The following is a 21237-nucleotide window of genomic DNA, read 5'->3' as shown; positions in this document are numbered from 1 at the left end:
GAGGAACTGGACAGCAAGCAGAACTTGAAATGTCCACAGAGATACCAGGAGTCGCTTTTCTGAGAAACAAAGGTCTTTATTGATGCTGAGAACCTAGTTTGGACCAGAGCTGTGCTCCAGTACGTCCTCAGATGGAGCTGAAGGCCTCAGACGGTGAACACAAGAAACCGGACGTGGTTTCTGTGTTTCTTCTGCATTTGTAAATATAGCGAGCGCACAAATGGCGGCAGCACGGCGGTGCAGAGGTTAGCTCCGCCCCCTCGCCGCCAGAAGGGTCGGATTCTCCATGTTCTCCTGCGTGGGGTTCCTCAGGGTTCCTCCCTGCAGGAGCTTCGGACGGAGGGATGGTGAGATATCGGCCTCTCGCAGGGAAGCGTCTGACAAGAACTGCTTTCTCACAGCTTTCAGATGGTTTCATTGTGGTTTCACGCGTCCACTTCCCCTGGCAGAGAAGATCTGCATCTCTCATCTGACGTGGAGGGCAGCGGTTGTAGCCGAGGCGAACATCCGACATCCTCTTCCTGTCTCAGCCTTATCGCGAACCGCGGCGCAACGGTGGAACCCTCGTCCAGCAGCACTAAGGATGGTTCACGGCGGAGGCGGGAGTCCTCACGAAAGGCGGGAGAAGCTCGATAACGGCTCGTCCTTGCGCCGCTCGCCGGGCCAAAGTCCAGCGCCGCTTCTAATCAGGGTTCACAGTGCAAACACCGGCGGGACCGAGCGCCATTCCTGCCTCCTCACGGGTGTCAGAGCGGAGGAGAACGTCGGGCCCTGAATGGAGGAGGACGAGGAACCCGAGCCAGGAGATACTTGGAAACGCTGTTCCGACGTGACCGATCACGACCGAAATAAAGGATGTATTTGATTGATTGTTTAAAACAATGCGTGTTTTGCAGTGTATCAACACACACACACACACGGGCTTTGTCTTTCTGAGTTCTTGTGGAATGCGTCACAGCGTCACAGCGTCACAGCGAAATAGCATCCGCCCCTCCGGCCCCTTCGGCCCTTCTAGTTTGTTTGCCTGCGTTATCGCCCCCCCCACTGCCAGCATCACTTCCAGTGTGTTGTTGGCGGCGCCGCGGCCAGAACACTTCCACCATGGTGACGAGCCGGAGCCGCAGGTCCGAGACAAAAGAGGAAGCCGCGCATTCGGGCATCATGTGCACCGCAAAGTGCTCCAGCTGCATGGCCATCGGGCTGTACGCGCTGGCCCTCGTCTCCATAGTCTGCAACGCCGTGCTGTTCTTCCCCGCCGCCGACGTCAAGTACGTCAAGGACGGACACATTACGGACGAGGTGAAGTACCTGGGAGGACTCATCGGAGGAGGCCTGCTGGTGAGTCGGTTCACGCTCCCGTGATCGCGCTCCGCTTTGGATTTTAAAACCTGGGTTCGGCGTAGACTTCAGGGGTGAAGGGCGGCTCAAACTTAAGACGCTTTTGGACCCAAAGCTCCAACTCCTTCGCCCACAGGTTCTGGTTTCAGCCCTTTACATCCACATGACCGGGACCAGCGGCCGCTACAGCAACCGAATCGGGGTGAGTCGGATACGCCCCCTCCAAACGGGCCTTTTTTCTCCAGTAGAATCACTTTAAACGAGAATCGTGAAGTCCCGTGTCCGCCTTCGCTCAAAACCATGAATGCAAAGTAGTCTTCCGTGGACCGTGCACGGATCCAGGAGGCAGGACGAGCACCAGGACCGGGACCGGTTCCTGACCCTTAGGGGCTGCGGATTCAGTCCTTCTGTGCAGGATTAAGAGCGTCTGTTTCCGTTGGCGTCAAACTGAGGCGACGTTCGCGTTCCTCGTCGTGAATATGGAGGTCGACATGAGCTGAACTCCTGCTCCGACCGCCGCTCTCGCCTCCGCAGATGTTCCTGTCCATCATCCTATCCATCCATCCATCAGTGGTGGGGCTGGTCGGCGCCCTCTACAGCTTCTTCGTGGCAGCGATCGGGCTGAAGAGAGGACCCCTCTGCAAAGACCTCAACATCTGGAAGACACCGTTTGAGAAAAGGTGACCCTTCGTCATGGAGACGCCTCACCTTCCCTGGGAGACGGAGGGGTCAGACAGTCCAGGATGGCTGTCTGCAACACAGTTATGAGTTGGATTAGGGTTAAAATTCATCCTAAAAGTTATAAATATTAACATTAATGAAGGGGAGTCCTGTGAAGCACGCAAAGGAATAAGAAGTGCAGTAAACTTTTAATCTTAGCAGTGGATCAGTGGTGTTTGGCGCCATCCTGTGGCCAAGCGGAGCATTACATCACCAGGTCCTTCCCTCTGCGGGGCTGAAGGGCCACAAAAAGAAAAATAAACCATCTTTTCCACCGATGGACATTAAAAAGGGGCTTCAATGGGTTTTTAAAGAGAAATCTAATAGAAACGAGCTTGAAAGCAGAGAATAATCATGGCAGCTCCAGGAGAGAACAGGCCAAGTTTTTTGTGTCACGTTGAACTGCCATCTCTTCAAGATTGAAGATTAAAAAGTGTTTATTGTCACACGTACAGTGTAGAAACCTGTTTCCCTGCACAGTGAAATAACTGCTTTGCTGTCCGCAGCGCATCTGGATAAGATTATTATAAATATGATGGTCGATGTGAATACGAACAGTGGAATAAGACATTGAGTGCATCTTGGTGTGAAACTGACAAAGTGCAGATGTCAGGATGAGTGCAATGCAAGTGGGCAGCACTTTATATGTGCAAGAAGAACGAGGAGTTTGTTGTTTATTTTCAAATATGCAGTAAAGATATTGTGTATCTGCTGTGTCTGCGCAGTCAGTGGGAATACCTGAAGCATCCCGACGAGTGGTCCAAATGCACGGAGCCCAAGAGCATCGTGGCCTTCAACACCAGCCTCTTCTCCGTCCTGCTGTTCACCAGCTTCCTGCAGATGGTTCTGTTGGCCGTCCAGATGATCAACGGCTTCATCGGCTGTCTGTGCGGAACCTGCAACAAGGAAGTGAGTCGGACCTCCGGGCCTCTATTGTGCCTTAAATTTTACAATATAATGTCCTTGTTTAGATATGTATCAACCTGTAGATCCCAATCAACTTGATGGATATATTATGCTCTAATTTTTTCAAATATATTGTGCCTTCAATTTAATGGCATAATTTTCTTATAATTTTCTTATAATTTTCTTGTATCAACTTCATGGATATATGGTGCTATAATATTTAAACTGCTTCCAATATAAATTGAGCCTTAAATTTTATGACATACTTATGCATCAACCAGTAGATCTTGTCACCTATGGGTGTATTATACTATTCTTTTACTTTTTTTTTTAAATATATTGTGCCTTAAATTATACACCATATTATCTTTTTTTATATATGTACAGACCTGTCGATCATGATCGATGCAATGTGTATATTATTTTATTTTATTTCTTTAATTTACACCATATTACCTATAAAGTTTATAGCATAATATATTTGTTTATATATGTATCAACCAGTTAATCATGATCAACTTCATGGGTATATGATGCTTTAATTTTCACATTTTATTCAACATATTGTGCCTTTATTGTGCCTTAAATTTTACAGCATAATATACTTTTTATTCTTGCATCGACCAGTAAATAGCCATCGATATATAACGATACATTTTAAAGCATACAATAATAGTTTATACCCGTATCTTTTCAGTTGCCATGATTGTGGGAGAAAAAGATGCAATGCTGCTGCCGTAACTGGAGGTTTATTTCCTGCACTTGTTTTTCGTGGTGCAACAAACTGGACAGAAGAAAGAACTGAAACCGAGGAGAAAAAGAGGAAAACAAACTTTCCTCAAATCAAAACCTCTCCATGAAGTTTTTCCAAATGAAGTACTTTTTAATCGGGTTGTAACAAGTAAAAGCAGTATTTCCACACAGAGTATTACATTCTGCTTTTATTACCAATATAGTCTGTATTCTTGCACATAAACATCCACACATGAAAGGGTCTTCTGCATATTGCAGTCTCTGCAATCAATATCGTAGATTCATTTCCTGTATACTTTGGTCACGGTAATCAATACTTTGCACATGCATAGTTGTAATATTTACAGACATCGTTTGTACATGCATGCGCATTTATGTCTGTTATTAAGTTCTACCCTTGCAAATAAAGGACCATCTTAAATGAATAATTGGTGTGGGTGATAAAAAAAAAAACAGCTGTTCCGTGACTAAAAATGTGTGATGACAGTTGTGTGTTGTGTCGTTCCCTGGACATGAAGCTCACCCTCGAGCTTCAGGGGGTCCTGGTCTGCAGCTGGAGACCTGAGCCTCAAACAGCCAGCAGCAGGTGTTTGTATCACAACACACACGTTTGCGTTTTCACGGCAGATGGTGAAGGGGAAGGAGTCTCGGCTTTTGTGCTCTTTTGGGTTTCCTGCAGACGGACAAAGAGTTTAAAAATACACACTGCTGCACCACCAGGACACCGAGCTCAGAATGAAAAGAAAACTGAAACCCCTGCCGTAAAGCCAGCAAGAAAGACTCCTTTAAATGTTCAAAAAGTGGGAAAATTACTGAAAGTTGGAGTGTTTACAATTACAAAAATATCACCTAGATATGCTAAAACATTTGAGGCTATAAGAAAAAAAAATGAGAATACAAGAAGTGTTTCGGACGTTCCAAAAATAAATAAGAGACAAATAGCAAAACCATTTTTTCTTTTTAACATTTAACATTGAATATTCTCTTTGCAGGTTAGTTTTTGGCTTGAATTAGAAAAAAGAGAAAATACTCAATAGAGTAAAAACATTCTTGATATAAGCATCCACCGGACTCACATAAAAATACTGCTCCAAAAACATCTTAATCCCGATTCTGCCCTTCTTCTTTCCAACCCGACTTGTCAGCATGGTGACCTCTCACCAGGACCACGACTAACATCCACCCCCAGGTCCTGTCATATAAACTGCCATCTCATAACTCCCACTTTGAAAAACTGCAAAGGGAACATTATTAAAATAAAGCATCCTTACCCGAATACATTGCGAGCGGATCCCGGCCGCCGTCTCTACTGGCTCTTCTGCTTGGCGGCGGCTCTGCTGGGGTAGCAGAGGACCTGAGCCAGGAGGACGCAGCTGGAAAAGGCTGACGCCACGTGGAACAAGAGAACAAGAGAACCTCCCCCATCCTGCAAAAATAACCTCGCACATCAATACAAACCATAAATATGAACCTCTTGGCTTGTGATTTATGCATATTCGCTCACCTGCAGCGAGACAAAGGCGAGTCCCAGGGAGGCCAAACACGACAGGAGCACCGACGGCGCCGACAGCCGGCCTGTGTGGCCGTTGGAGAAGTTGGTACCAGCCTGGAGAACCTGCGAGAAATACATTCAGCGGGTCGTCGGAAAATAAACGCAGAGTTCAAATCTACCCAGGTGGAAGGTGGAGGACGACCCGGGGGAGGAGTCTGCATCCAGATGTTACTAATCAGGTGGAGAAAGTGATCTGGACGAAAAAGGATCCGATAATTTTGGTTCAAACGGGATTCTATAGTCCTGATATGTCGGGAACCAACATCGGGAAGGAATCCCAGTTATTGAATAGGATTCTTCACGCATTGTATGATTATTCTGCCACGAAAAGCTGGAAATTATTATCATATTCATATTTGTTCATCACCTCCGTCCAATGTCATAAATCCCCATCGCAACACCTCTTCAAAAGCCGCTTGTCTAAATTCCGTCCAGTAGGTGGCGCCATTCTGTGGCAAAGGGAGTGATCACGAGAGGACGCTTAGCGAGCCGCTACCTTGCTGGCGACTAAAGCTGGTAAACTGGAGGACTCCACGGCCCGGCCCACCGCTGGGGTCGCACAGGAGCCCAGGAGGAACATGGAGCCGCTGTAGGCCAGCAGGAACAGCAGTCCTGCACGCACAAAACCCACAACAGCAGCAGGTGAGACGCACAACCGGAAGAACCTCCGTGCACGCCGAACGCCGCCGCCCCCGGACACGGAGCGCTTGCAAAATATTCATATCAGGAAATGCAACAAATGAAATGAGAGGGCAAATAAATGCAAGTAGAGTTAATGAGAATATTTCAGTCTTCTCAACTTGTTCATTGAAACGATGCACAAATACAGCACGATTATTACACATAAGATTTAAATAAATGGTAATTCATCTAAAACTCCTCAAAACATGGTTATCTGCTCTGAAAAGATGTCGGCTGCAACTCCAGCTTATGTGGCCTATCATGCCTACATCAGCCCATTTCCTTTGAAATCAAGAATAAAATGAATAAAATCATGCATGCAATACGCTGTTTGCAAGCAGTTTTAGATTTATGAATAATATTATTTCTAAATAACTTTTTGGATCTATTAAGTGTGTTTTACAGGATTTCATTTCCATTCCTGAATTGTTTTACGCAGTTTAGGAATAAGAATAAGAATGACTTCATTTATCCCGAAGGAAATTGTTGTGCCAGAGTTTCAAGTAAAACATAACAATAATAAATAATAGTAGGAAACTGTATTTCCAATTATAATATACATATGTAAATATATATATATATATATATATATATATATATAAAATTTTGGAGCCACTGATGCTGATAGCGTCAGTTATTGTTTCAAAAATTCAAAATATGAACAAAAATCTCTCATATGATGATCTGTCAGTTTTTAAGATAAGATTTGCTGTATTGATTTGCATTGGGGAAATTCTTTAATTTTTGAAGTTCTTTACATTTTTATTAGTATTTATCAATATCTAATTTAATTTTTAATTCTTTTTAACATGTTTTTAAATGTGCACGGATGTGTGTGTGTGTGTGTGTGTGTGTGTGCACGCTGACCTTTGAGGGATTCACCACGATGGTGCAGGATGAGATAGACAATGGCCGCCGTCTGGACCAGCACGAGGAAGCGATCAGCCCAGGCTCTGCAGAGCAGGAGCCACAGCAGACATTCATTCATTCATTCATTCATTCATTCATTCATTCATTCATTCATCGGCTACAACTGGGGTGTCCAAACTACGGTCCGCGGGCCAACTGTGGCCCACAGTCCACTTTTAATTGGCCCGCAGGAAATGTTCTAAATGGGATAGAACATGGGCGGTGCTTGAAACTTCCTTCTGATTGTCTTGCACTTCTTGGGAAGCCACTGTCCAGCAAGGCTGCTCGGCCAATGAAAAAAGAAAATCACGAAAAAAAACAACCACAGGTTTGCAAACATGGCGGAACAGAAGAGACAAGTTAGAAAGCAGGAAGCGTTTCAGTTTGATTTGCAATCCAACGGTGGCAGTGATGAAAGAGTAGAATGTACGATGCATCCACAGATATCAATAATGCGGAACATCAGTTCTGTCAATGCGCTGTTTTTGCGAACCACTTTCTTGTACGCTTGTTTGTTGTGCGCACGAGTTTGTATTGCAGTGAATCAATCAAAATCAGCAGGTGTCAACTTTCGCTCCGTATTTGACGAACATTTTTGAAACCACTGGCATCGGATCGGCCTCCACGGCCGGGTGATCGGCGCCCCGAACCACTCACACACCCAGCCTGGTACTGTGACTTCTAGCTTAACAAGGATACGAGTCATTTACGGAGTTTTATAGGGGAATTACCGTCGGCCATCACCGTCACAGTGGACAAATGAAAGTGTTTCGGCAAACCCACTGCAGCATAAAACTGAGCTACTGGAGGTCAAAGAAGGAGGAGGAAGGTGGGTTCAGAAGCAGAGAGAGAAGAGGAAAGGCAAGAGTCTGGGACTGAGAGGAGGAACTTTGAATATCAGGACTATGACAAGAAAAGGTAAAGAGTTGGTGGACATGAAGCAGAGAAGGAAGGTGGATATACTGTGTGTCCAGGAGACCAGGTGGAAAGGTAGTAAGGCTAGAAGCTTAGGAGCAGCTTTAAGTTGTACTATTATGGTACTGACAAGAAGAGAAATGGAGTAGGAGTTATCTTGAAGGAGGAGTTTGTTAGGAACGTCCTAGAGGTGAAAAGAATGTCAGACTTATGAGTCTGAAACTGGAAATTGAGGGTGTGATGCTCAATGTTGTTAGTGGCTATGCCACATATGAGTTAGAGGAGATGGAGAAGTTCTGGAATGAGTTGGATGAAGTGATGCAGAATATCCCCAGAAATGAGAGAGTGGTCATTGGTGCAGACTTCAATGGACATGTTGGTGAAGGCAATAGAGGGGATGAAGAAGTGATGGGCAGATTTGGTATCCAGGATAGGAATGCCGAGGGACAGATGGTGGTAGATTTTGCAAAAAGGATGGAAATGGCTGTAGTGAACACCTTTTTCCAGAAAAAACAGGAACATAGGGTAACTTATAAGAGCGGAGGTAGGAGCACGCAGGTAGACTACATCTTGTATAGACGAGGTAACCTGAAAGAGATCAGTGACTGCAAAGTAGTTGTAGGTGAGAGTGTAGCCAGACAGCATAGGATGGTGGTCTGTAGGATGACTCTGGTGACAAGGAAGATGAAGAGGACAAAGGCAGAGCAGAGGACAAAGTGGTGGAAGCTGAAAAGGGAGGAGTGTTGCATGGTTTTCAGGGAGGAGTTGAGAAAGGGTCTGGGTGGTCAGGGAGAGCTTCCAGATGATTGGACAACTACAGCTAGTGTTATCAGGGAGACAGGTAGAAGAGTACTTGGTGTGTCATCTGGAAGGAAAGTAGATAAGGAGACTTGGTGGTGGAATGAGGAAGTGCAGGAGTGTATACAGAGAAAGCGGTTAGCGAAGAAGAAGTGGGATACTGAGAGGACTGAAGAGAACAGACAGGAGTTCAGGGAGATGCGGCAAATGGTAAAGATAGAGGTAGCAAAGGCAAAACAAAGGACATATGATGACTTGTATGCTCAGTTGGATAGTAAGGAGGGTGAGAATGATCTATACAGGTTGGCGAAACAGAGAGATAAAGATGGAAAGGATGTACAACAGGTGATTAAGGATAGAGAGGGAAATGTATTGACAGATGCTGGAAGAGTGATGGGAAGATAGAAAGAGTACTTTGAAGAGCTGATGAATGTGGAAAATGAAAGAGAGGCAAGGGTAGAAGAGGCGATTATTGTAGACCACAAAGTAGCAAAAATTAATAAAAGTGAAGTGAGGAAGGCATTGAAGAGGATGAAGAGTGGAAAAGCAGTTGGTCCTGATGATATACCTGTGGAGGTGTGGAAGTGTCTAGGAGAGGCAGCGGTAGATTTTCTGACTCGATTATTCAACAGGATCTTAGAGAGTGAGAAGATGCCTGAAGAATGGAGACGACGTGTGATGGTGCCTATTTTTAAGAATAAAGGGGATGTGCAGAATTGTGGCAACTACAGAGGGATAAAGTTGATGAGCCATACAATGAAGTTATGGGAAAGAGTAGTGGAAACTAGACTGAGAGCAGAGGTCAGCATTTGTGAACAGCAGTATGGCTTCATGCCTAGGAAGAGTACTACAGATGCAGTATTTGCGTTGAGAATGCTAATAGAAAAGTACAGAGAAGGCCAGAGGGAGCTGGTTTGTGTTTTTGTAGACCTAGAAAAAGCATATGACAGGGTGCAAAGAGAGGAGCTCTGGTATTGTATGAGGAAGTCTGGAGTGGCAGAGAGGTATGTTAGACTGGTGCAGGACATGTATGCTAGCTGTGAGACACTGGTACGGTGTGCTGCAGGGGTAACAGAGAAGTTCAAGGTGGAGGTGGGACTCCATCAGGGATCAGCTCTGAGCCCCTTCTTATTTGCAGTGGTGATGGACAGGCTGACAGATGAGGTTAGACAGGAATCTCCATGAACCATGATGTTTGCAGACGACATTGTGATCTGTAGTGAGCGCAGACAACAGGTAGAGGAACATCTAGAGAGGTGGAGGTATGCTCTGGAAAGGAGAGGAATGAAAGGTAGTTGCAGCAAGACAGAATATATGTGTGTGAATGAAAGGAACTCTGGTGGAACGGTGAGGCTACAGGGAGTGGAGATCAAGAAGGTGGAGGATTTCAGGTACTCAGGGTCAACAGTCCAGAGCGTAGGAGAGTGTGGAAAAGAGGTGAAGAGACGGGTTCAAGCAGGTTGGAATGGATGGAGAAAAGTGTCAGGGGTACTATGTGATAGAAGAACATCTGCCATACTGAAAGGAAAGGTGTACAAGACAGTGGTGAGACCAGAGATGATGTTTGGACTAGAAACACTTACAATGAAGAAAAGACAGGAGGCAGAGGTGGAGGTTGTAGAGATGTAGATGCCAAAGTTCTCTTTGGGAGTGACCAGGATGGAGAGGATCAGGAATGAGTCTATCAGAGGAACAGCACATGTTAGATGTTCTGGAGAGAAGGTCAGAGAAGCCAGACTGAGATGGTCATGAACAGAGGAGGGATAGAGAATATATTGGTAGACGGATGCTGGAACTGGACCAAAGAGAAGGTTTATGGACGTAGTGAGAGAGGATATGAAAGTAGTTGGTGTGAGAGAGGAGGATCCAGAGAATTGGGTTGGATGGAGAAGGTGGATTAACTGTGGAGACCCTGAAGGGAAAGAAGAAGAATTTATGCTTTATTAATCCCTCCTGGGGAAATTTGTTCATTGAACCCATCATGGATGAACCATGAGCAGCAGGCTGCCAGGGGAGCCGTTAGGGGTTCAGTGTCCCCCAACATATGGTAACCTCAGATCTTCACTTCAAGTTATTATTGCATCCCTTCAGCTATTTGCATCTAGCTGTTCCTGCTCCTGGTGTTAGAGGTGATAGCTCCTTGTCCTTCTCCACCCTCACACCCCTCTGGCTCTCCTGATCCAGGCAAAAGACCGCCCACAGAAGATCAACCCCAGAAGGATCCGGAAGGTTCTGGCCGAGCTCCTGCGCGCATTGCGAACATACCGAGCGCACTGGAAGCGTGTTGGTGGACGGACACCTACGGGAAGGGGAATCCTCCGGCCACGATGTAGATGACCGCACACGAGGAGGAGTAAAGCTGCAGCAGGACGGCAGGTGGACTCAGGCCCGAGGCGTCGCCTCCTCGCAGGACCTTCAGCAGCTGCAGCAGCTGGGCTGCAGGGAGAAGAAGAAGAAGAAGAAGAGGGCATTGGACCGCCGGAAGGAACGTTTGGATCGGCGTTAAACGTCCTGAGGTGACCTCCCTCCCCTGGGACGGACACAGAGGGATCGATAACTTCTGTTTGCCTTCGTGATAAAAACATTGCGGGTTAATTATTGACGGGCTCCTTCTGTTTGGCCATCGCAGCGCTGGACAATGAGAAGAACTCCTGCGATGTGCTGGAAGCAGGGAGTGTTTGGACCAACGTGACCCTCGACGTCTTCCATCGGCGGCTACCGGACGCGCTGGTGCGGCGTTTAGATGTTCAGATGTTCAGATGTGAAGACCAGCGTGGAGAAGGAAAGGCCGGGTCTCACCCAGGAAGGTGTCCAGGAAGGTCAGGAGGCCAGCAGATCTTCTGATGGCCTCACCGAGACAGGCCACTGCAGGGGGGGGGGGGGGGGGGGGAGAAAACTGTAGTACTAACAAATAAAGAGTGTGTTGCACTTTGAAACACACTTTCGACGTTCGCGAGTGTGTGTGTGCAAGCCCCGCACACACACACACACACACACACACACACACACTCGCCGTGTGTGTGTGTGCTGGTCTCACCTTCCAGGTGGAGTTTGACGAAAAGCTCCTCGTAGCAAAATTTGGGCATGAGAAGAGTGAGCAGGGATTCGTGCAGCGGAGGCGCGGCCATGGCGGCTGCTGTGCGGGGCTGCCGTGCGGGACGGAGGGGCGGGCGGGGCCCCGGAGCCCCGCAAGACTTTTAAACACGATCGCGAGAGGTTTTTGTAGTCCGGAAGTAGAACAATCAGCCACGTACCCAATCGCTGTTATTTGGTCTCTTAAAAAAACAAAAAAACACACGTTTGTCATCAGAAACCCGGGCGTTCCGGAAATAAACTCGGTGTATCCGGATGTTTTTCCACCGCGTCTGATAAAATTCCTCTTTTTTTAATTGTTATTTAATCAGTTATGAGATGCACATTGTAAATGTTTCCGGTTCCTCCGGGGTGAGCAGACGTGCTGGCGGGGCGAGGAAGCGAACCGGAGGGTCACGAATCCGTGAAAATGTCGTGTTTCCATGGTTTTTCCACGGGAGCGCTGAGCGCGTACATGACCTGCCCCGCGCTTTGCTCGGTGTCTTACGGTACCCGCCGCGGATCCGCACCGTAACTGCGGTTCTATTCACGCAAGAGCGTTGCAAAGACTTTCCCACGCCGTTGGAGTTCCTGCAGGGCAGCGCGGAGCGGGAAGATGCTGGAGGCAGCAGGTCTGCAGGGAGGAGATACGCACCGATGTGTTGGAAAACAAGGGTTTTCTAACGTGGAAGAGGTTTTATGTCTGATTTTAGTTTGCGCGTCCGCCAACAGAACGTCCTCGCACACAGGCTCAGTGTTCCACGGCCACAATCTGCGGCAACGTCCGGAATGTCAGCCGATCGGATGCGATTAGGAAAAGAACTCATTGTGACGGAGAATCGACGACGGCTTTGTGAAGAAGCCGTCTTCTTCGTTGTGGACACGAGGTCACCTGAGAGCCGGAGGACCTCCTGAGGTCCAGGAGCAGAACCGACCCCGGCTTCGCCCGCAGGTCGGAAAGAGTTGGACTTGGAGCCCGAGATACCAGAGAAGATGGGCTCTTGGTTCTGGGTTCTGGGTTCCCTCTGAGGCCTCATCCTCTCTCCGACTGGCGCTCTCAAACCAAGGTGATGAGTTTGCATCTTTGCGGTTGCGCGACATCACGCTGAGTTCCTGGTGGCCGTGGAGAGCAGGGAGGAACTGGACAGCAAGCAGAACTTGAAATGTCCACAGAGATACCAGGAGTCGCTTTTCTGAGAAACAAAGGTCTTTATTGATGCTGAGAACCTGGTTTGGACCAGAGCTGTGCTCCAGTACGTCCTCAGATGGAGCTGAAGGCCTCAGACGGTGAACAAAAGAAACCGGACGTGGTTTCTGTGTTTCTTCTGCATTTGTAAATATAGCGAGCGCACAAATGGCGGCAGCACGGCGGTGCAGAGGTTAGCTCCGCCCCCTCGCCGCCAGAAGGGTTGGATTCTCCATGTTCTCCTGCGTGGGGTTCCTCAGGGTTCCTCCCTGCAGGAGCTTCGGACGGAGGGATGGTGAGACATCGGCCTCTCGCAGGGAAGCGTCTGACAAGAACTGCTTTCTCACAGCTTTCAGATGGTTTCGTTGTGGTTTCACGCGTCCACTTCCCCTGGCAGAGAAGATCTGCATCTCTCATCTGACGTGGAGGGCAGCGGTTGTAGCCGAGGCGAACATCCGACATCCTCTTCCTGTCTCAGCCTTATCGCGAACCGCGGCGCAACGGTGGAACCCTCGTCCAGCAGCACTAAGGATGGTTCACGGCGGAGGCGGGAGTCCTCACGAAAGGCGGGAGAAGCTCGATAACGGCTCGTCCTTGCGCCGCTCGCCGGGCCAAAGTCCAGCGCCGCTTCTAATCAGGGTTCACAGTGCAAACACCGGCGGGACCGAGCGCCATTCCTGCCTCCTCACGGGTGTCAGAGCGGAGGAGAACGTCGGGCCCTGAATGGAGGAGGACGAGGAACCCGAGCCAGGAGATACTTGGAAACGCTGTTCCGACGTGACCGATCACGACCGAAATAAAGGATGTATTTGATTGATTGTTTAAAACAATGCGTGTTTTGCAGTGTATAAACACACACACACACACGGGCTTTGTCTTTCTGAGTTCTTGTGGAATGCGTCACAGCGTCACAGCGTCACAGCGTCACAGCGAAATAGCATCCGCCCCTCCGGCCCCTTCGGCCCTTCTAGTTTGTTTGCCTGCGTTATCGCCCCCCCCACTGCCAGCATCACTTCCAGTGTGTTGTTGGCGGCGCCGCGGCCAGAACACTTCCACCGTGGTGACGAGCCGGAGGCGCAGGTCCGAGACAAAAGAGGAAGCCGCGCATTCGGGCATCATGTGCACCGCAAAGTGCTCCAGCTGCATGGCCATCGGGCTGTACGCGCTGGCCCTCGTCTCCATAGTCTGCAACGCCGTGCTGTTCTTCCCCGCCGCCGACGTCAAGTACGTCAAGGACGGACACATTACGGACGAGGTGAAGTACCTGGGAGGACTCATCGGAGGAGGCCTGCTGGTGAGTCGGTTCACGCTCCCGTGATCGCGCTCCGCTTTGGATTTTAAAACCTGGGTTCGGCGTAGACTTCAGGGGTGAAGGGCGGCTCAAACTTAAGACGCTTTTGGACCCAAAGCTCCAACTCCTTCACCTACAGGTTCTGGTTTCAGCCCTTTACATCCACATGACCGGGACCAGCGGCCACTGCAGCAACCGAGTCGGGGTGAGTTGGATACGCCCCCTCCAAACGAGCCTTTTTTCTCCAGTAGAATCACTTTAAACGAGAATCGTGAAGTCCCGTGTCCGCCTTCGCTCAAAACCATGGCTGCAAAGTAGTCTTCCGTGGACCGTGCACGGATCCAGGAGGCAGGACGAGCACCAAGACCGGGACCGGTTCCTGACCCTTAGGGGCTGCGGATTCAGTCCTTCTGTGCAGGATTAAGAGCGTCTGTTTCCGTTGGCGTCAAACTGAGGCGACGTTCGCGTTCCTCGTCGTGAATATGGAGGTCGACATGAGCTGAACTCCTGCTCCGACCGCCGCTCTCGCCTCCGCAGATGTTCCTGTCCATCATCCTATCAGTGGTGGGGCTGGTCGGCGCCCTCTACAGCTTCTTCGTGGCAGCGATCGGGCTGAAGAGAGGACCCCTCTGCAAAGACCACTACATCTGGGAGACACCGTTTGAGAAAAGGTGACCCTTCGTCATGGAGACGCCTCACCTTCCCTGGGAGACGGAGGGGTCAGACAGTCCAGGATGGCTGTCTGCAACACAGTTATCAGTTGGATTAGGGTTAAAATTCATCCTAAAAGTTATAAATATTAACATTAATGAAGGGGAGTCCTGTGAAGCACGCAAAGGAATAAGAAGTGCAGTAAACTTTTACTCTTAGCAGTGGATCAGTGGTGTTTGGCGCCATCCTGTGGCCAAGCGGAGCATTACATCACCAGGTCCTTCCCTCTGCGGGGCTGAAGGGCCACAAAAAGAAAAATAAACCATCTCTTCCACCGATGCACATTAAAAAGGGGCTTCAATGGGTTTTTAAAGAGAAATCTAATAGAAACGAGCTTGAAAGCAGAGAATAATCATGGCAGGTCCAGGAGAGAACAGGCCAAGTTTTTTGTGTCACGCTGAACTGCCATCTCTTCAAGATTGAAGATTAAACAGTGTTTATTGTCACACGTACAGTGTAGAAACCTGTTTCCCTGCACAGTGAAATAACTGCTTTGCTGTCCGCAGCGCATCTGGATAAGCGCTGATAGGAAGAGTGTAAACATTATTATAAATATGATGGTCGATGTGAATACGAACAGTGGAATAAGACATTGAGTGCATCTTGGTGTGAAACTGACAAAGTGCAGATGTCAGGATGAGTGCAATGCAAGTGGGCAGCACTTTATATGTGCAAGAAGAACGAGGAATTTGTTGTTTATTTTCAAATATGCAGTGAAGATATTGTGTATCTGCTGTGTCTGCGCAGTCAGTGGGAATACCTGAAGCATCCCGGCAATTGGTCCACATGCACGGAGCCCAAGAGCATCGTGGCCTTCAACACCAGCCTCTTCTCCATCCTGCTGTTCACCAGCTTCCTGCAGATGGTTCTGTTGGCCGTCCAGATGATCAACGGCTTCATCGGCTGTCTGTGCGGAACCTGCAACAAGGAGGTGAGTCGGACCTCCGGGCCGAGACCGGCCCTTCCGGATCCTCCCTGAGCATCTGGGTCCTTCTGCTTGCAGGTGCTGTGAGGTCCCGGGAGAAGGTCCACACCTCTGCTGGAAACCAGCGTGCAGACAGCTTCACCGCAGCACCAGAGTCCACCTTTGCATTTTGTGCTCTGACTTCACACAGCACAGAAGCCTCTTTCAATTTATCAGCAAATTCAAATTCCGCCGGAGCCGCATCACGCCGCCTCTTGTAAATACTTGGCTTGCTTGAATCTGAGTCTGTAAAAGAATTCAAATTAAAGACAAGGACCGCTTTGCTTCTGCGTCACGTTTATTGCCGTCCGGACGACGGGAACCCCGAGACCCGTCGACGCGGCCGCTTTGAAAACCTTCACATCTTCTGGGAAAAAATCAGTTTGTGGGTTGAGAAGACTGAAAGCCAGACTGGCCAAAAAGTGTCCCGGAGTGTTTCAGGTGTGCTTTCCATCTTTGCTGAGGTAGCCATGACAACACCTGTGCGTGTGTGTGTGTGTGTGTGTGTGTGTCGTCCTGGAGTGCCGCAACATCTACAAAATATAAATTAATAAATCTGGATTAAAAAGTAAACATCGGTTGGAGTTTGGCAGCTTCTCGCCGGAAGCGTCGAGGTGAAGATCTCCCGGCAGGAGCTCCTCAGCCGTCCACCTGGCTCATCATCAGCTTGCGGCTGGCCTCGTAGCCCAGGAACAGCGCGCCGTTGGCGGGGAAGGTGCGGACCATGGTGGGGGTCAGGCCCGAGTAGAGCGCCCTCACGCCTAAACGCCAGGCGACAGCAGAGCCCGCGGTCAGACGGACGACCGCGGCGTCCTCGCAGAAGAAGCCCAGACCTCCTACCTTCGGCCCGCGCGATGGTCATGAAGGTCTTGAAGAACCCGGCCTGTTTCCCCGTCATGGACATCACCTGGATCCGCGACTTGACGCAGTCCATGGGGTAGACCACCAGCCACAGGCAGGCGCCGCCCACGCCGCCGCTCAGAACGATGGCGGCCACGCCTGCAACGCACAGGAGGAGGAACAACCTCAGCCAGAAGGTTGGAGCGGCTGGAGGAACACGTCTGAGCATCGGCCAGAGGGAAAGGTAGAGAAGGTGGAGGGAACGGCAGCTAAAAGGTCTGGTTTGGAGACACTGAGAAGAAGACAGGACGCAGAGGTGGAGATGCAGAGCTTCCTCTACGGGAGGGAGGAGGACGGAGAGGATCAGGGAACAGGTTCTGGAGATAAAGACACACTGAGATGGACAGAGGAGGCATGGAGAAGATCTGGGTAGAAGGATGCTGATGCTGGAGCTGCTGGGCAGGACGTCTGGAAGGAGACCAGAGGGGAGGTTGATGGAGGGAGGGAAACAGGAGAGGGTTAGATGGATGCAGATGATTGGCTGACGCCCCTGAAGGGAGCAGCCATCGGAAGGAGAAGAAGACGAAGTCCAAACACGTGGCGATCAGGACGTGCTCTGAAGGCCGTGTGCTAGAAGTTTGGAGAAAGAAACGGATGAAAAGATCTAAAGAGCTTCCACCCCCGAGGCCTCCTGCTCCTCCGCCTGCAGACGTTTACCGATCTGTTCTTTGCCGCACTGCATGTAGTCGGCGAAGGCGCTGCGGCAGAGCTCGTAGGCTCCGAAGAAGCAGAAGTATCCTGGGACCTCCCTGGCGATGGTGGTGGTCAAACCCTGGAAGAAGCCCTGCGGCCCCTCGTTCCTCAGGATGGACCTCACCACCGACCACACCGAGCTGCGGGCAGACGGCCAGAGTTACAAACGGCAGATCCCCGGAAAACCCCGGGAACCATGCGAGACGCTCACTTCTGACCGCCGGAGATCTTTCCGGAGGCCTCCATCTCGTACATGGCCTGCAGCCGACACTTGACCAGCTCGGTGGGACAGAGGACGAGCGAGGAGAAGATGGACGCCACCGAGCCCGCGCAGGCCTTCTGCACGTCACTGAGCGGGGAGAGGAGGAACGGCAGACCTTCATCTCACGCCAGGACCTTCATTCCGCTCTTATGAACGTTCGCATCGGCTTTTCCCGAAGGTTTCCCTCGCGGCGGATCTTTGTGTGCGACGCCTGGTTACCATAGCAACAGAGAGGGCCGCTTTCGATCCCGTTTTTCCCGAAAGGGCGCGGGCTAATTGTCGTTGCTATGGCAACAAGGACGGCTCAGGGCGGGGAGCGCCCGTTCGGAGCGGCTCCCCCCGGTGGCCGACACAGGAACATCTGAACTCCGGCTGAACCGGGCGGGATTTGGAAACATGAGGTTTTTAAAAAAAAAAAAAAAAAAACAGGATGGCGAAACTAAATCTGGCTCAAACAAGCTCGGACGACCTCTTCCGCTACCTCAGCGCCGCGTCCCGCTGCAGTCCGGCCGTGAAGCGGATGAGCTGCTGGCAGAAGCCGTAGCTCATGAAGAGCACCGAGTTCTCCGCGATGTTGGCCATCAGCGCCGGCGTGGTGCCCTGGTAGAGGCCGCGGACGCCCACCTGCCGGTAGGTGGACGTGACGCAGTGGATGAAGCCCCGGTAGAGCGTCGGGAAGGTCTGCATCTTCACCTTGGCCGTGTCCAAGGGCTGCCCGCTGAAGACGCAGGCGGCCCCTCCTGGGCGGAGCGAGGAGAGGGGGGGGGTTAGCGGCGGAAACAGAGCGTTCGCTAATTGAGCAAACAAACGGCGAGCAAACACAGAGGGAAACCAGGCGGAAAAACACCCCGGTCAGCAAAACGCGCCGCCGTCCCCGCAGAGGAATCGACCCGGCGGCGGCGGCGGAGGTCAGAGTCCCACCTCCTCCGGGGGGAAAGAGGAGATGAAGAGCGGCGGGGGCTTCCCTCCGCCAGGCGCAAGGCGCAGCTGCAAAACCTCTAGAAAACATGTTTACGTGGCCAAAGCGGCGGGACGAAAGGTCAAGAGTCAGGACGTAGAAGAACACATCTGCAAGACACCGCGTGTGTGTGTGCATGTGCGTGTGTGTTTCGTCCGAAGACCTCGCCGACCCCGTCGGACCGAAGCGACGGGAATCAGACAAACCTCATCCCACCAAACAGCTAATGACAAAAAATTAGAGCAAATTCATTGAAGTTCTTCATTCCAGTATTCGATGCAGTATGCGGATCCCGACTTTCCCAGCTTTGCGTGTGGATCGGCAGTGATATGCATGAAGCGGTTAGCTGTTAATGACCCGGTTAAATTAAAACCAGTCTGATGAGCTCCGGAGATCTTACGAATTAATACGTTTCATACACTTCCGGCGCCGTCTCGGGCGGCTGCCTGCCAGAGTTTCTCTTCACCTTAGTGTCTCTTTTTCCTAAATTCTCTACTTCTATTTGTCTATTTACTTCTTCTGGAGTCTTCAATCTTTGTAGTTACAGTTAACAGTTAGACAATTCATATTTCATTGTATTTCTTATTCTTCCTCCTTTCTACTATTATCTCATACTGTTATGTTTTTTTTTTACTTGAAACTCTGGCACAACAATTTCCTTCGGGATAAATAAAGTTGTTCTCATCTCTCATAAACATATTCCTCTTTGCTGAACTTGACGGTCCAAACTTAAAGGCTGGACCGAGTCTGTCGGACAGAACCGGGCGTCTTCAGGCCATGTCGTCGCTCACGTGACTTTTTAAAAGAATAAATATTTATTTTCTCCTTCTAAATATTTGAATCAGAATAAGAGTTAAGTCAACAAAAGCAGTTTTTTTAATTCCGCCATTATTTTGCATGTCAATGTATTCATGTATAAACTGTATGAAAAAGGGCAACGGTAAAATCATACTACAAATGGTGAAAAATGTTTGTGTAACTTCTTCGGTGAAAACACAATAATAACCAATTCAAAGGTTATAAGAGAACATCAATGGATGAGGGGAAAACCATTCCAGTCGGGAAAATAAAGTGAAATGAAAAATAGATAAACGACTATTCTTGCAAGGACTGCACTGCATGTCGCAACATTGCTTTTCCGTGCACGGCTGGGCCGTTTCCAGCGTGATGAGTTACCTATGGCTCCGGCTGAGAGGTCAATGAAGGCCTGCACCAGCGGGTGAGGAGCCATGGCGGCTGGACGCCCTCAGCAGGTTCCTCTCCGTCGACGATGCCTGGAGGAAACTTTAAAACAAGTCACAAGGTCATCGCCAGGGTTTTAAATCAAACTGTATCATTTTTAAGACAAGAATCCTGAAGAGGAGAACATGAGATGCGTTCAACATATACTGACAAATTACAAAGCGTTGCGCGGGGACAGCAGCTATTTACAGCTTTCAGATCTTAAAAACTGTCAAATAAACGAGGAGGAATCTCAAATTCTGGGATTGAAAGGCTGAAAACTGCAGAGCAAACTTCAAACTCTCCCCGTGCTGACTGAGTTTACATCCATTGCATCTGACAGGAAGAAGCTGTTGTTTCGCAGAGGACAGGTGGACACGCAGGAGAAGGTCGTCCAAAAGGACTACAAGGGACCACAAGGAACTACAAACATGTCGGCGGTGATGCAAGCTACAGTTAGCATCATCCGGGAAAGTCACAAGTACCCGGTTTCTGGCAGAAAAAAAGGAAAAGCGATTCCTGCGGGGGTGAAAAGGGGGTTTCAGGGGTCCCACATACCTTCGGGGAGCAGATGAGGAGGAAGAAGAGGAAGAAGATAAAGAGGAGAGCATCAGTTTGTGTGCGGCTGCTGCTGCTGCTAGCTTGAGGCTAACGTCGTGCCGTGCTAACGCTCCGCATGTTTAGCACCTCTTATCTCCTCCGCCGCGTCTGTCCGGCCGCTCCTCGGCTCGGCTCGATGGATGGGACGGACATCGGTGATAACGAGGGGAGGAGGACGAGAAAGAGGAGGAGGAGAAAGAGGAGGAAGAGGAGGAGGAGGAGGAGGAGGAGAGAGAGGTCGTTGCGTGACTCCGGAGATGGGACGAGAAGAAGATGTCTCACTCTGTTGGGAATTCAGAGTCTGGTTCCTCTGGCCGGAGGCTCAGGGTTCTGCAGGAGGAACTCCTCCAACTCCATCCCTCGAAGGGGAAGCAACGGCGGTCCAGACAATGAAACAAACAACAACATATTTGCACCGCATTGAGATAACCTGTTCCTTCTGTATTTTGGCTCCTGCTCGATGCAGCTTCCAGCCTCTGAACGGCTCCCTGAACCGTCCCAAGCCTGGATAAATACAGAGGGTTGGTCAAACATGGTCAAACATGCAAATCAAACATAATAACCAGATCAAACCGGATCGGTGGAGGCCCGGGTCACAACCACCGCCATCGGTGCCGATGACCTACAGGAAACCAATGGAAACTGGGCTACTGTAGGTCACAGAAGAAGAGGAGGAAGGTGTGTTTGAAAGCAGAGAGAGAAGAGGAAAGGAAAGAGTCTGAGACTGAGAGGAGGAACTTTGAATATCAGGACGATGACAGGAAAAGGTAGAGAGTTGGTGGACATGATGCAGAGAAGGAAGGTGGA

The 21237-nt window shown here is 49.7% G+C and overlaps 3 protein-coding genes across 7 annotated transcripts; 1 reads left to right on the top strand and 2 right to left on the bottom strand.

Annotated features, from left to right (window-relative positions):
- Positions 1-1086: 1086 nt before the first annotated feature.
- LOC147216528 (transmembrane 4 L6 family member 1-like) lies at positions 1087-16080 on the top strand. 4 transcript variants are annotated; one of them, XM_086176955.1, is made up of 5 exons: positions 1087-1338; positions 1475-1540; positions 1873-2018; positions 2784-2967; positions 3662-4076. In XM_086176955.1, the coding sequence occupies exons 1-5, from the start codon at positions 1102-1104 to the stop codon at positions 3668-3670; spliced, it is 642 nt and encodes a 213-aa protein (XP_086033081.1). In that variant the 5' UTR covers positions 1087-1101; the 3' UTR covers positions 3671-4076. The 4 variants fall into 4 exon arrangements, with proteins under 4 accessions (XP_086033081.1, XP_086033083.1, XP_086033082.1 ...); XM_086176956.1 differs by lacking the exons at positions 1873-2018; positions 2784-2967; positions 3662-4076 and adding exons at positions 14659-14792; positions 15580-15763; positions 15836-16080 and having other exon boundaries at positions 1099-1338; XM_086176954.1 differs by lacking the exons at positions 1087-1338; positions 1475-1540; positions 1873-2018; positions 2784-2967; positions 3662-4076 and adding exons at positions 12929-14124; positions 14261-14326; positions 14659-14792; positions 15580-15763; positions 15836-16080.
- On the bottom strand, positions 4085-11783 carry LOC147216529 (mannose-P-dolichol utilization defect 1 protein-like). The gene is made up of 8 exons (XM_086176959.1): positions 11610-11783; positions 11372-11437; positions 10876-11008; positions 6818-6903; positions 5766-5881; positions 5222-5332; positions 4989-5143; positions 4085-4390 (listed from the first exon to the last, which is right to left on the bottom strand). Exons 1-7 carry the CDS (start codon positions 11698-11700, stop codon positions 5024-5026), a joined length of 723 nt encoding a protein of 240 aa, XP_086033085.1. The 5' UTR covers positions 11701-11783; the 3' UTR covers positions 4085-4390; positions 4989-5023.
- slc25a15b (solute carrier family 25 member 15b) lies at positions 16077-20622 on the bottom strand. 2 transcript variants are annotated; one of them, XM_086176952.1, is made up of 7 exons: positions 20389-20622; positions 19786-19893; positions 18133-18391; positions 17601-17738; positions 17354-17529; positions 16637-16795; positions 16077-16557 (listed from the first exon to the last, which is right to left on the bottom strand). In XM_086176952.1, the coding sequence occupies exons 2-7, from the start codon at positions 19838-19840 to the stop codon at positions 16436-16438; spliced, it is 909 nt and encodes a 302-aa protein (XP_086033078.1). In that variant the 5' UTR covers positions 19841-19893; positions 20389-20622; the 3' UTR covers positions 16077-16435. The 2 variants fall into 2 exon arrangements, with proteins under 2 accessions (XP_086033078.1, XP_086033079.1); XM_086176953.1 differs by having other exon boundaries at positions 20518-20606.
- Between the last annotated feature and the right edge of the window lie 615 nt (positions 20623-21237).

This window comes from Fistularia commersonii, chromosome 29 (genome assembly GCF_037954325.1).
Source record: "Fistularia commersonii isolate RoL2024-O1a breed Wild chromosome 29, RoL_Fcom_v1.0, whole genome shotgun sequence".
NCBI lineage: Eukaryota > Metazoa > Chordata > Actinopteri > Syngnathiformes > Fistulariidae > Fistularia > Fistularia commersonii.
This window is presented reverse-complemented; position numbering and strand designations above follow the sequence as displayed.